Genomic DNA, 14,801 nt, shown 5'->3' on the forward strand with positions numbered 1-14,801 from the left:
GCAAAAATAATTATTTTTTTTATAAAATAGCTTTCATTGTATAAAAGCGACAAAACATACAAAAGACATAAATGTGGTATCACTGTAATCGTACTAACCCGAAGAATAAAACAGTCTTAACTATTTTACCACATTTGACACAAATGGGTTTGAATGACTACTAAAGGTAATATCCTCACCAGTCACCTTTTTTGCTTGCAATCTGTGTGTGCGCATAAAAGCTGAGTGAGTTTCTGGGATCCAGACAGATTCCTGCATCCTTCATCCAGCCACTGATGTTTCTGGATTGTGAGTCATGGGAAAAGCAAAAGAACTGACAAAGGATCTACAGAAAAAGGTAGCTCAACTGTATAAAACAAGAAAGGGATATAAAAAGATATCCAAGAAATTGATAATGCCAGTCAGCAGAGTTCGAACTGTGATTAACAAATTGAAATTCAGGGGCTCTGTAAAAGCAAAACCACTGTCAGGTAGACCAACAAAAATTTTGCCCACAACTGCCAGGAAAATTGTTCGGGAAGCCAAGAAAAACCCACAAATAACATCAGCTGAAATAGAGGACTCTCTAAAAATTAGTGTTGTGGCTGTTTAAAGATGCACAATAAAGGAGGCACTTGAAGAAAAATGGGCTGCATGGTCGAGTCATCAGAAAAAAGCCATTACTACACAAATGCCAAAAAGAATCTCGCCTACAAAACAAAACAGTACAGAGACAAGCCTCAAAACTTCTGGAACAAGGTAATTTGGAGTCATGAGACCAAAATTGAACTTTTTGGCCACGACCATAAATGTTACATTTGGAGAGCATGGATGTGAATCGCTGAAGTTTTGGTGATATTTGAGCTGCAAAGGCACAGGAGTCTCGGTCAAAGATGAAGGAAAGATGAATGCAGCATGTTATCAGCAAATACTGGAGGCAAATTTGCAAACATCAGCCCGAAAGTTGCGCATGGGACGTACGTCGAGGCTCCAACATGACAACGATCCAAAACACAAGGCCAAGCATTTACAGGAACGGGAGGCTTTTTGAGAAGAACTTTACCATCTGAGAAAATAAAGAACCTCATCCACAACTGCCACAAAAGAATTCAAGCTGTCATTGATGTTAGAGGGGGCAATACACGGTATTAACAAATGGGGTATGTGAACTTGTGATCAGGGTAATTTGCATGTTTTGGGTTGTCATTATGATTTAAAAAGAGAAAACACAGTAGTTTGACAATAAATGGCTTCATCCAACCACTAACCATGAGTGGAGAAAAACTTTTGGTGTTATAATAAATAATAATAATCTTTATTTTTATATAGCACTAACATATTCCGCAGCGCTTTACAGTTTGCACACATTTTTCATCATTGTCCCCGATGGGGCTCACAATCTAAATTCCCTATCATTATGTCTTTGGAGTGTGGGAGGAAACCGGAGTACCCGGAGGAAACCCACGCAAACACGGGGAGAACATACAAACTCCTTGCAGATGTTGTCCTTGGTGGGATTCGAACCCAGGACCCCAGCGCTGCAAGGCTGCAGCGCTAACCACTGAGCCACCGTGCTGCCCGCATATTCTCTGAAAAAAGGCCAAGAAAACAAAAATTATGCCGGGATATGTTAACTTTTGAGCACAAATTGTATATGATTTACTGTCCTCAGCTCAAGGAGCTGAACTGATATTGATTTTACAGTGTCAATAATTTTATGTTCATCGGAGGGCGTCTCCTCCTGATTTGACAACATTTCAACTGTATCTATAGGTATAGTCATTTCAGTAGGACCAACCATAGGAAATGGGATGAGTCATTTATTAGTAATGGCTCATCTGAAGAAGTTTTAATGTGAAACGTGCGTTGAGGCGGTGGAGACCTGTCTTATTTTACATCCATGTAGGTGTTGCTATCTTGCTTGTTTTAATTATGTATGTTTTTAATTAGTGGGAATTGTGATCCCTAAATATTTGTGGTACATGGTCTTTGGGAAAAACTTGCTAGATATGGCTTGAATACACTAGTTTATATATTACATGATGTTGGTCCCCCTATTTTGTCAAATGCCCAGTAGTATTTATGCACCGTAAAATATGTTTTTTAATATTTATTGATTACAATAAAATTATTTTTATGGGTTACACTTCTTTTTGGTCATTTTCTTTTTCAACCATTTCTTGCTTATAAGCGTTTTCTCAGTTAAATACAATATAACTATATATATATATATATATATATATATATATATACACACACACACACACACAAACACACACACACAGCTCTGGAAAAAATTAAGAGACCACCACATCAAAACCCTGTCATGTGCAGCCCATTATCCAGACCTGAACCCCAATGAAAATCTCTGGAATGTAGTCAAGGGGATGATGGATAGTCACAAGCCATCAAACAAAGAAGAACTCCTTATATTTTTGAGCCAGAAGCAGTGAAAGACTGGTGGCAAGCATGCCAAGGGGCAACAAAGCTGTTTTTTAAAATCATGGTTATTCCCCAAAATATTGATTTCAGAACTCTTCCTGAGTAAAAACATTAGTATTGTTGTTTCTAAACGATTATGAACTTGTTTTATTTGCATTATTTGACGTCTAAAAGCACTGTTTTTTTATATTTTGACCATTTTTCTTTGTTAGAAAAAAAAAACAAAATTTATTGCTTGGAAATTTGGAGATATGTTTTCAGAAGTTTAGAGACTAAAAGAACAATTTACATTTTACTCAAAAATATACCTATAAAGAGAAAAATCAGACAAACTGAAAATTTGAAAGAGGTCTCAATTTTTGCCAGAGCTGTATATATATAGTGGGATTTTTGATGCTTAAAGGGGTCCACTACTTCGACAACCCCTTTTCATTCCTCAGGTTTGATCCTGTTAAAATAAAAACAATTATACAAACCTCCCATACAGATGACCTTCTAGAGGTGTAGGCACCCGGGGCTCATGTGAGCCCTGAACAAATCAAACATTAAAAAGAAATTGGAGAGCAGCCATTCCCCTGGCTTATAGTTGATAATCAACATGTCCGAAGGCGGGGACAGTGAAGCTGGCCTTGATTGGGCGCAGGGCTTGCGTGATGTAACGTCACATGAACCCTGGGAACGCGAGTTCCGACAGCGCTGGGAATGGCAAAGGCAAGGAAGGAGATTATGACCGATTTTACTTTAATGAGGCCAAACATGAGGAATGACAAGAGGTTACCTGGTAGTTGACAACACCTTTAAGAAGGTTCATTTTTCAGTTAAAACATTTACATTCTGAATATGAAAACGGCATCTACCCTGTGTGACTGCTCATGTGACTAAGAAGAGATGATTTCATTACAAAACATTTCCCACATTCTGAACAGAAAAAAGGCTTCTCCCCTGTGTGAGATCTCTGATGCATAAGCATATTTGTTTTCTGATTAAAACATTTCCCACATTCTGAACACGAAAAAGGCTTCTCCCCTGTGTGAATTCTCTGGTGCGTAAGCAAATGTGATTTATGGTTAAAACATTTCCCACATTCTGAACAAGAAAAAGGCTTCTCCCCTGTGTGAGTTCTCTGGTGCATAAGCAAACTTGTTTTCTGATTAAAACATTTCCCACATTCTGAACATGAAAAAGGCTTCTCCCCTGTGTGAATTCTCTGGTGCTTAAGCAAACTTGTTTTCTGATTAAAACATTTCCCACATTCTGAACATGAAAAAGGCTTCTCCCCTGTGTGAGTTCTCTGGTGCATAAGCAAACTTGTTTTCCGATTAAAACATTTCCCACATTCTGAACATGAAAAAGGCTTCTCCCCTGTGTGAGTTCTCTGGTGCATAAGCAAACTTGTTTTCTGATTAAAACATTTCCCACATTCTGAACATGAAAAAGGCTTCTCCCCTGTGTGAATTCTCTGGTGCATAAGCAAACTTGTTTTCTGATTAAAACATTTCCCACATTCTGAACATGAAAAAAGCTTCTCCCCTGTGTGAATTTTCTGGTGCCTAAGCAAATCTGATTTATGGTTAAAACATTTCCCACATTCTGAACTTGAAAAAGGTTTCTCCTCTGTGTGTGTTCTCTGGTGCTTAAGCAAATTTGTGTTCTGATTAAAACATTTCCCACATTCTGAACATGAAAAAGGTTTCTCCTCTGTGTGTGTTCTCTGGTGCTTAAGCAAATTTGTTTTCCGGTTAAAACATTTCCCACATTCTGAACAGGAAAATCTATTCTCTGCTGTGTGAATCTTAAGAAAAGACTTTTCGAGGGGAAAACGGTTTCCATGTTCTGAAAGTGAAAATGGCTCCTTTGCTTTAGGAGCAGTAAGTTTTTTAATGCTTATTTTGCAACTTTGATTTTCCTCAGTAATTGGTAATGAATCAGAAGACAGAACCTGTTTAAAAGAATCAGATGATTGATCTTTGCTGTGAAGAGATGATGATATATCTGAAGTAATGGCATTCACTTCAGTTGTATCCTGTGGGATCTCAAAATCTTCTGATTTAAAAACTGAAGATGTCAGCTGTCCCTCTGATCTCCTGGTACAGTCATCTGCTAAGAATAAAACCTATTATTTTTGGATAAAATATTCTTGAATTTTTCATTTTTTAATATTTCCACTTAAACGGTTTGTAAAAATGGCAAGTTATATAAAATATTGAATAATTCACTGAGACAATGACAGTTCATAGTCTAATAGAAAACATCACAGGATGAACCAGTAGAGCATCAACTCATCTCACAAAAAACAAGTCTCTACTTAGGTCCATCGTCTGTCAATGGAAAACCAGAGGTTTCCACATCATTAGTGGCTCAAAGGCTCTTAAAAAGCAACAAGGCTTCCATAGACCAATCCAGTAATATCTGCTATCCCAATGTTAGCATCCATGTGTAGGGAGGAGGGCCCCCGCAGAGTGTCCGGGCCAGAACCAAGGGGACCGCCATCTAGGTTCCTAATGGAACTGTACCCGGGGAATGGAGGAGAGTGGACGGCTGAGAGTGACAGGACAGCAAGGGGAGGGGCGAGTATAAAAGGGGCAGGGAGCACGCAGGGGAGTCAGTTAGCGGAATGGCAGATACAGAGCAAGAGACTGTGGGGATGTGAGAGAGCCAGAAGGACAGACGGTGACCAGAGAGGAAACCAGCAGCAGAGGGGAGATTTACAGTGGCCTTCGGGGAGGAAGCGCCGAGCTTACCAACAAGAGACTGCCGCTTCACTTCAATCCGGGGTCACGACCTGTCCACGGTCGTCCACAGCCGTTGCCGCTGTGCTCCAGCCTGTTGCGGCCTGTCCGCTGCCTCTCGCGGCCGCTGCCCCTTCACTGCAGCCCGCGTGTTGTGAACTCATTTTCTGGTCTACCTCTGGCTTCTGGTGAGGGTGGTGGAGCTGGCTGTGTTGACAGAGGAGTCGTGAGTTCTCCATCCGGGCTCCCTCTAGTGGTGACAGTAGGTAATGAAGCTGATCTAAATGGCAGAGACCTGCCACCTGAGGAGGAGGACTGTGAGTGGACATCAGGAGTCTCTGACTGGATTTAAGTCAGCCGACTCCCTAATTTTGTGCTGGTGATTTTTTCCTGCCCTGAGGTTCCGGTTTCCAGTTCTGTTCCTGCCTTCTCAAGCTAAGTGTGCTCTGCTATTTTCTCACATGAGATTTGGTCTGGTTTACTCAATTTTTGTGGTCAGCCAGCCCCTGCTGGGGTTGTGCTGAATTTCCATTCTTATGTCTCTGTTTATGCCAGTTTGCTTTTTGTCCCTGATCAGATTGGTCTCTTTTTGCTCTGTCTTCAGAATATACCAGAGTGCTGATATAGGGAATTGAAGTCTAGTGACTTCAGGGTTTTTGTTATCAGAAAGTGTTGGACATTTTTTTGGCAGGGTTTTATGCGTGATTGCAGACAGCATCTTTTCTTTCCTGTCCTTTCTAGTTAGTGTGGGCCCCATCGTTTGCTCAGCCTATTTTTCTGTGTTTGTGTTTTCATCTTGTCTCACCGACAATACATGTTTGGGGGCTGTCTATTGCTTTGGGGTCTGCTCTGGGGCAGTTTAGATTTCCCCTTTTCTTGCTTTAGGCTTATTTAGTTCTCCAGCTGTGACGAGGCATCTAGGATCATCGTAGGTATGCTCCACGGCTACTGCTAGTTGTGTGGATAGGATCAGGGGTCTGCAATTCGCTTAGTTACCAACCTCTCTGGTTTTCTGTGGCTTAGCTTGTTTTTGTTTTTCCTCCTCGGTGACTCATTCATAACAGAATCACCAGCCATACCGCAGATTCTAGGGTACTCAAAAGCAGGAAAAAAAATTGTAAAAAAAAAAAAAGTGTCAGAATTTTTTTTTTTATATGTATTTTTTCCTCTTTTTCTCTGGGGCCATAGGAGGATTTTTTCCTTAATGGAGATTAAGCAATTGTCTGATCATGTGGAGCACCTCGCTGCTGAAGTGCGGGGAATTTCCACCTATCTCGCTCAATCACATGCTGTTGAACCAAAAATCCCTACTCCTGATGTGTTTTCTGGGGATCGGTCTAAATTTTTGAATTTTAAGAATAATTGTAAATTATTTCTTGCCTTGAAGCCTAACTCATCGGGGAGCTCTGCGCACCAGGTTAAAATTGTCATCTCCTTGCTGCGCGGCGATCCCCAGGATTGGGCGTTTTCTTTGACACCTGAAAATCCTATTCTGACTAATGTGGATGCATTTTTTCAAGCCTTGGGGTTGTTGTATGATGAACCTAATGTTATTGATCAAGCTGAGAAAGCCCTATTGGCATTGAACCAGGGTCAGGATTCTGCAGAGTTATACTGTTAAAAATTCCGAAAGTGGGCGGTCCTTACTACATGGAATGATGGTGCCTTGGCAGCTCTCTGTCGTAAGGGTTTATCAGAAACCGTAAAAGATGATATGGTGGGATTTCCTGTTCCCTCTGGTCTTCACGATTCTATGTCATTAGCCATTCAAGTTGATCGGCGTTTACGTGAACGTAAAACTACACGAGAGGTGTTGCCACCTTTTGAACAAATGTCTGAACCTACGCAAAGTGATAGAGCTTTGTCTAGGGTGCAGCGTCAGGAGTATTGAAGGCGTAATAAGCTGTGTTTTTTTTGTGGAGATGCCTCTCATATTATTTCTGTCTGCCCTAAACGAGAGAAACGTTTTGCACACACATTTGCTGTGGGTGGCATACAATCTAAGTTTCTTTTGGCAATTACTCTGATCAGCTCTTTATCCACATTTTCCGCCAAGGCTTTTGTGGATTCAGGAGCGGCTTTGAATCTGATGGATTTGGATTTTGCTAAATGTTGTGGTTTTCCCATGATACCTCTGCGGACGCCTATTCCTTTGAGGGGTATTGATGCTACTCCTTTGGCGGAGAATAAGCCTCAGTTTTGGACCCAGGTCATAATGCGGGTCCCCCCAGACCACCAAGAAAATTGTAGATTTTTGGTACTGTATAATTTGCATGATACTATTGTTCTGGGTTTTCCCTGGTTGCAAATCCATAATCCAGTTTTGGATTGGAAATCTGTGTCTGTGGTGAGTTGGGGCTGTCGGTGTGCTCTTGGTGACACTCCTGTTTTCTCCACCTCTCCCCAGTCTCATGATGTTCCTGACTATTTGGCTGATTTTTATGATGTATTTAGTGAGAGTAAGTCTGTGTTCTTGTCTCCTCATAGGAGTTATGACTGTGCAATTGAGTTGAGGCCTGGGTGTAAATTTCCCAAGGGTCGGCTTTTCAACTTATCGGTACCTGAACACGAGGCTATGTGATCTTATATTAAGGAGTCGTTGGAGAAGGGTCATATTAGACCATCCTCTTCACCCTTAGGTGCTGGGTTTTTTTCGTGGCTAAGAAAGATGGTTCATTAAGGGCTTGTATTGACTATCGTTCCCTTAACAAGATTACGGTTAAATATCAGTATCCATTACCCCTGATTTCTGATTTATTCTCCAGAGTTAAAGGTGCCTGCTGGTTTACTAAGCTTGACCTCAAGGAGGCGTATAATCTTATTCGCATCAAGCATGGGGATGAATGGAAGACGGCGTTTAATACTCCGGAGGGACATTTTGAGTACCTGGTGATGCCTTTTGGGCTCACTAATGCCCCTTCTGTCTTCCAATCCTTCATGAATGATATTTTCCGGGACTTTGTGGATAAGTTTTTGATCATCTATTTGAATGATATTCTGATCTTTTCCAGTGATTGGGATTCTCATGTGGAACATGTTCGGACTGTGTTCTGGATTTTGAGGGAGAATTCCCTGTATGTTAAGGGATCGAAATGCCTTTTTGGTGTACAGAGGATTTCATTTTTGGGATTTATTTTGTCTTTGTCAACTATTGAAATGGACCCGGCCAAGGTACAGGCCATTTATGATTGGGTTCAGCCCACTTCTTTGAAGGCTCTCCAGACGATTTTGGGTTTTGCTAATTTTTATCGTAAATATATAGCTAATTTTTCTGGTATTGCCAAACCACTGACTGATCTGACCAAGAAGGGCGCTGATGTGCTGAATTGGTCTCCAGAGGCTGTTTTGGCATTTCAGGAGCTAAAGCGGAGGTTCACTTCTGCTCCGGTTTTACGGCAACCTGATGTCTCACTTCCATTTCAGGTAGAGGTAGATGCTTCGGAGATTGGTGAGGGAGCTGTTTTGTCCCAAAAAGATCCGGTGACTTTTAAAATGAATCCCTGTGCCTTCTTTTCCCGAAACTTCTCCCCATCTGAACGCAACTATGATGTGGGGAATCAGGAATTGTTGGCCATGAAATGGGCATTCGAGGAGTGGAGACATTGGTTGGAGGGAGCTAGACATCAAGTTGTGGTCCTCACTGACCACAAGAATTTGATTTACATGGAGTCGGCCAAACGCTTGAATCCTAGACAGGCTAGGTGGGCCTTGTTTTTCACGCGTTTTGATTATGTGGTCTCCTTTCTTCCCGGCACTAAGAATGTTAAGGCAGACGCCCTTTCTAGGAGTTTCTGTCACGGTCACGTGTGTCTGGACGCAGCGAGTACCGCAAGGCGAACCCATATGACACACGTGACCCTGGATACACTGCCTCCAGTTGGGCAAATTTAAATAAGACGTGCAGCTGGATACACCGCCTGCAACTGGCGAATTTAGGTATTACAAGTATTTATACACTAGTCTGCAAACCCCGCCTCCAGTAAGGCGAATTTAAATAATAAAGGGGAACCTGGGTAACATTAACAATGGTCTTTAGTAGTGTTTGTTTGTGCTGAGTCCCTGCGAGGACAATAGCTGTTACTTTGTTTTGGTTGCTTAGTATAGCCCTAGCGGCTTCAATTTATAAAAGTTACTTCCCAAAGTACAACTCAGTCTCGCGTCTCGTCACGGCATCCTGCGTACCTGCTATCACCTACACATGTATTTGGCATTACTATAATGAGAGGAAGCCACTTAATTTACAGTGTGTGTGTCTCCTGGGGCACAATCTGGGCACTATGTGCTGGGTAATAAAAAGGTATATTTGCAATTATCACTCCAACATCCACTGTGTGCTAATTTCCAGAAAGAGCCTGTGGATTAATTCACTGAGGGTTATAATTTCCCAAATTTTGCAACTTCATGGATATTTCTACTGCTCTGATTTTCTGCCCTTTTGACATATTAGGGCTTCTGCAAATGGTGTGTCCTATCTCCTCTGGGATCTGCTCCTGCGACATCTGCTTCTGTCACCAGGTGCAGCCTTATTCATTTTCCAGGTGTCGTTGGTAATGGAAGAGACGTCGGAATCAGAAGCTCTGGGTGGCACAAACTCTATCCAGCTACTAAAATTAGGGTGCCCAGGACCAGTAATAGCATCTAGTCTAGCAGAATGGATGAGTGTGCTGTCCAGCTGGAGTAATCTGCTCCCTGCTTCAGCCAACTGGAAAGCACTACACCCTACTGAAGCTCGAAGCATATAGCCGGAAGCTGCCACATACAGCCTGGTTCTCCTCTGGTTCAGTCCTCTGTGCTCAGCTCCAGATTTGTGTATTTGTTTCCTGTTGTGACCCCTGCCCGTTTACGGATTATTTTTGCATCTTCTGATTTTGTATTTTCTTACAGGCCCATCATAACATTTTTTTTCCAAGTGATTTTCTAAGTTGTCAGCACATTCTACGTATCCTGTCATATGACTTTATAGCAGTAGCGTAGCTACCGGGGGGGGCAGAGGGGGCGGTCGCCCCGGGCCCTGCTGTCTGAAGGGGCCCACCGGAGCTACACTAACCACTTTCACAATTTCACAAAGTAATTTTAACATTTTCAGATGCAGGAGAATATTGTGGTCTAAAGGCAAAATGGCGATCACATAATTGTGATATGGCCGGACTACACCTCCGATAAAGCAGCCACAGCCGGTGACTGAAAATAATCTGTGACTAATCTGCATTTAGTGGTTACCACTCACCTGGGCGGCTATCTGTAGGAATCTCCTCTTTACACCGCTCATCACCCCTCACATATGTCTCTGTAGTATTAATATGGGTCAGATCTTCACCCTGAAACAAATATTGTAAAAGTCACAGACAGATGGAGAAGTCACATCTATGATCAGCTCTAATCCTGCCATCTCCACCTTCTCTCCATCTACCTGATGATCCTGAGGAACATTGGGATCTTCTTGTTTACAGTCCTGTGGAAGAAGAGGACGGGGACATCTCTCTGGTGTTGTCCTCTTACTGGATAGATCTGGAGGAAACACATACAGGGACTGAATTCATTCTTTACATACAGATAATTATAGGCCGTGTGTATTTAGTCCTGTCTATTACCTGGTGATGTGAGGGGCTGGGGAACCTCCATCATGACGTCCTTGTACAGATCTTTGTGTCCTTCTAAATACTCCCACTCCTCCATGGAGAAATAGACAGCGACATCCTGACACCTTATAGAAACCTGACACATACAATGATACCGTCATCCCCCCCGATCCCTTCATAGCGTTACTGTATAATGTCCCAGCATTCCCAGCAGTGTCACCTCTCCAGTCAGCTGCTTAATCATCTTGTAGATCAGTTCTAGGATCTTCTGGTCATTGATGTCCTCATGTATCAGGGGGTGAGGTGGAGGCCCTGTGATTGGGCTCAGGGGTCTTCCCCATCCCTCAGACACAGGGACCTGACAGCGCTCACTAGAGGTCTTCTTCACTACTGTGTAATCCTGGTTATGGAGAGACACAGTAATAAATCTCACTACAGACATTTCCAGAGTCCTCACCTCTCCAGTTCTGTCCATCTGTTATTCCCATAGATAAGAATGATGTAATGTGACGTCATCAGAATCTCTCACCTCTCCAGTAAGCCGGAAGAGGATCTCTAGGGTGAGGTGTAATATCCTCTCCGCCATCTTGTCTCTGTCCATATCTATCTTTGATGGGTAAATCAGGAAAATTTTCTTCTATAGAAGATCTTCACTGAGAGGATCCGATATTGTAGAGACCTGAATGAGAAGATGAGCCGATGTAACATCATAAAACTCCTGTGTAATAATACAATTACTGGATATAATAAGGGAGACATATAAGGAGATTTATTATTTTACAGTATTTAGTTTTCTTCTTTACATCTACTAATAAAACCTATATATTTAGGCCACAGACAACAAGCAGTTTCTCCCTCGGAGTCGGCAGCTGAATGCGTTCCTCATAGACTCATCTTCCATAACGCTAACGTTAACTAGTGGGACAGTTTTGTAGGGTGGGTCATTACGCACGCGGCGATACTAAATATGTGTACTTTTATTGTTTGTTTGTTTTTTTATTTACAAAAAGAAACTATTTATTGGGGAATATTTTTCTTTTTTTTTAGATTTATTTAGAGACTTTTTATAAATTATTTTTACATTTTTTTTACTTTATTTTATTGTCCCAGGGTGGACATCACTGTCTAGTGTCAGATCGCTGATCTGACACTTTGCACAGTGCTGTGTCAGATCAACGATCTGACAGGCGCTGCAGAGGCTTTCTCAGTGCCTGCTCTCAGCAGGCACTGAGGAGGACGCCTCCCTGCAGGACCCCGAAGGCCCCTGTGGCCATATTGGATCCGGGGGCCTGCAGGGAGGAGACCCTTGGAACAGCGCAATCACATCCCTGCCTACGTGATTCGTCCCTGTGCCCCAGGTACACTGTGCAGTGTGCCAGGGGTTAATGTGCCGGGGGGCGGTCCGCGACCACCCCTGGAACATGGTGCCGGGTGTCAGCTGTGATAATCAGCTGACACCCGGCCGCGATCAGCGGCGCTCCCCCGTGAGCGCAGCTCATCGCATATGACGTACTGTCCCGTCCATGTGAATTAAGTCCCAGCTCACATGGACGGGATAGTATGTCACAAGGCAGAAAGGGGTTAATGTTGTTGATCATTACAGTAACGTTTGCCCAGAAAGACTGGACCTGGTCTTGTAGGGACCATATGAGCACATTCAGCAGCACAGAAGGGAGAGAAGGTAGATTCATCCAATAAGATATCAGGGTTCTAGGAAGTCAGCAGCATCATTACCCTCCGCTTTCTCTTACAGGCCCATCATAATATTTTTCTTCATGTGATTTTCTAACTTGTCAGCACATTCTATGTACGCTGTCATTTGGCTTCAAAGCTTACAGATCTGGACAGGTAACATCTTCTAATTTAGATAGGTGGATCTTCAATTATGTAATTTCTATAGTAATGCCCCCCCCCCGTGAGCGCCACTGATCTTACTGATTTACTATCCCGTCCCCGGTCATACGGGCCCGGGTACCATGGACGGGATAGTACGTCAGATGGCTGAAAGGGGTTAATAAAGTGCAGGGACCTGCACAAACAGTACAGTTCCTGGTATCTAGTGGAACAAAGGACACAGAGAAATTACACCAAAGGCTAGTCAGAATGTTCTTGCCTTTGCGGTTCCTAAAGACAAGGTACAAACACAACAGTGCACTTTTGGGGTCAGCGTCGGACTGGAGCACCTTGGGCCCACCAGAGAAAATCATTCTTGGGGCCCACTATGTAGCTACATAGAGATAAACACAAGGCCACCATCTGTGCGATATAACACGCTAATATCAGGGCATAACATAAGGTACTACACGTCTTAATGACACAGCAGTGGTTGGCGCTCACATTTTGGTTCAAACTCAAAGATAAATGTTCCCTGGTGTTTATTAACCACTAAGCCAATGTGTTCTAGCCCCAGTGTAGTGGAGGGGATTTTATGACATCTCATCTATACGCTGAGAAACTCCACGGTGGGTATTGACCGACGCAGATTTAACATATTCACCACCGATTTCATCCTTTGCCATACAAAGAGTCAGGTCAGTGGTAAAGGTGCGACATTACATAGTAGTAAATGCAGCAGTATATCTGCACAATGTGAATATTTCTGCTGTTAATTTGCTGTTTGTCAGGGTGATACAGGGGGATGTGGCGCAGCCAGTGGTGATACACGGGGGGCACAGTCAGTCAGGGTGATACAGGGGGAAAGAGGCGCATTAAGGGTGATACAGAGGGAGGTGGCGCAGTCAGGGTGATACAGGGGGAGGTGGCGCAGTCAGGGTGATACAGGGGGGACACAGTCAGTCAAGGGTGATACAGGGGGAGGTGGCGCAGTCAGGGGTTATACACAGGGGGGACACAGTCAGTCAAGGGTGATAAAGGGGGAGGTGGTGCAGTCAGAGGTAACACAGGAGGAAAGAGGCTCAATCAGGATGATACAGGGGAAGGTGGCACAGTCAGGGGTGATGCAGGGGTAGAGGGGCTCAATCAGGGTGATTCTGGGGTGAGGGGGATCAGCAGGGGTGATACTGGGGTGGGGGTGCAGTCAGTGGTGATAGGAGGGAGCAGGGGGCATAATTACCGCGGTCTCAGTGGAGACGGGGGCCACAGTGCTTAGGGGTCCGATCGCGAGTATGCACCTTGAAGGAGAGCTGTGTGTGTAGTGGGCATGTCAGGGGTAGTGGCAGCCTCTGGGAGCTGCAGCTGCTCATTGGCTGTGCAGCTCTGTGCTTTAATTGGCTGCAATTGGCCTGACATGATGGCTGTTCTGTGCACACAGGACCTGTGATGAGGTAACAGGAGGGGAGGAGTCAGGGATCACATGATCAGGGCCCTCAGTGTATGCAGGACTCTGCTGTGCTGGTTGTCATGGTGCTGGATGAGGGGAAGTTTATGTGTGGGGTCAGGAGGGGTTTACAGGATAGATGTAGCAGAGCCGTGTGTGTACGAGGTGTACAGAGCGGAGCCGTGTGTGTATGAGGTGTACGGAGCAGAGCCGCGTGTGTACGAGGTGTACGGAGCAGAGCCGCGTGTGTACGAGGTGTACGGAGCAGAGCCGTGTGTGTGTACGAGGTGTATGGAGCGGAGCTGTGTGTGTAAGAGGTGTACGGAGCGGAGCCGTGTGTGTGCGAGGTGTACGGAGCGGAGCCGTGTGTGTGCGAGGTGTACGGAGCAGAGCCGTGTGTGTACGAGGTGTACGGAGCAGAGCCGTGTGTGTACGAGGTGTACGGAGCAGAGCCGTGTGTGTACGAGGTGTACGGAGCAGAGCCGTGTGTGTACGAGGTGTACGGAGCAGAGCCGTGTGTGTACGAGGTGTACGCAGCAGAGCCGTGTGTGTACGAGGTGTACGGAGCGGAGCCGTGTGTGTACGAGGTGTACGGAGAGGAGCCGCGTGTGTACGAGGTGTACACAGCAGAGCCGCGTGTGTACGAGGTGTACGGAGCAGAGCCGCGTGTGTACGAGGTGTACGGAGCAGAGCCGTGTGTGTATGAGGTGTACGGAGCAGAGCCGTGTGTGTACGAGGTGTACGGAGCGGAGCCGTGTGTGTATGAGGTGTACGGAGCAGAGCCGTGTGTGTACG

General features: G+C 44.3%; 1 protein-coding gene across 2 annotated transcripts; it reads right to left on the minus strand.

Annotated features, from left to right (window-relative positions):
* Positions 1-1,427: 1,427 nt before the first annotated feature.
* On the minus strand, positions 1,428-13,991 carry LOC141047244 (uncharacterized). 2 transcript variants are annotated; one of them, XM_073542236.1, is made up of 7 exons: positions 13,861-13,991; positions 11,259-11,408; positions 10,950-11,129; positions 10,742-10,865; positions 10,561-10,658; positions 10,378-10,468; positions 1,428-4,521 (listed from the first exon to the last, which is right to left on the minus strand). In XM_073542236.1, exons 2-7 carry the CDS (start codon positions 11,328-11,330, stop codon positions 3,275-3,277), a joined length of 1,812 nt encoding a protein of 603 aa, XP_073398337.1. In that variant the 5' UTR covers positions 11,331-11,408; positions 13,861-13,991; the 3' UTR covers positions 1,428-3,274. The 2 variants fall into 2 exon arrangements, with proteins under 2 accessions (XP_073398337.1, XP_073398336.1); XM_073542235.1 differs by having other exon boundaries at positions 13,803-13,991.
* Between the last annotated feature and the right edge of the window lie 810 nt (positions 13,992-14,801).

Source organism: Dendrobates tinctorius, unplaced genomic scaffold, assembly GCF_039654945.1.
Source record: "Dendrobates tinctorius isolate UK_male_01 unplaced genomic scaffold, ASM3965494v1 ptg000126l, whole genome shotgun sequence".
Classification (NCBI taxonomy): domain Eukaryota; kingdom Metazoa; phylum Chordata; class Amphibia; order Anura; family Dendrobatidae; genus Dendrobates; species Dendrobates tinctorius.

Excerpts from the sequence above, each read along its gene's own strand:
- LOC141047244 (XM_073542236.1), bottom strand. The coding sequence starts at position 11,330 with ATGGACAGAGACAAGATGGCGGAGAGGATATTACACCTCACCCTAGAG. Across the intron at positions 10,469-10,560 it reads ATGTTCCTCAGGATCATCAG|GGTGAAGATCTGACCCATAT; the intron begins GTAGATGGAGAG and ends TATTTGTTTCAG. Across the intron at positions 4,522-10,377 it reads TCCTACAGATAGCCGCCCAG|CAGATGACTGTACCAGGAGA; the intron begins GTGAGTGGTAAC and ends TTTTATTCTTAG.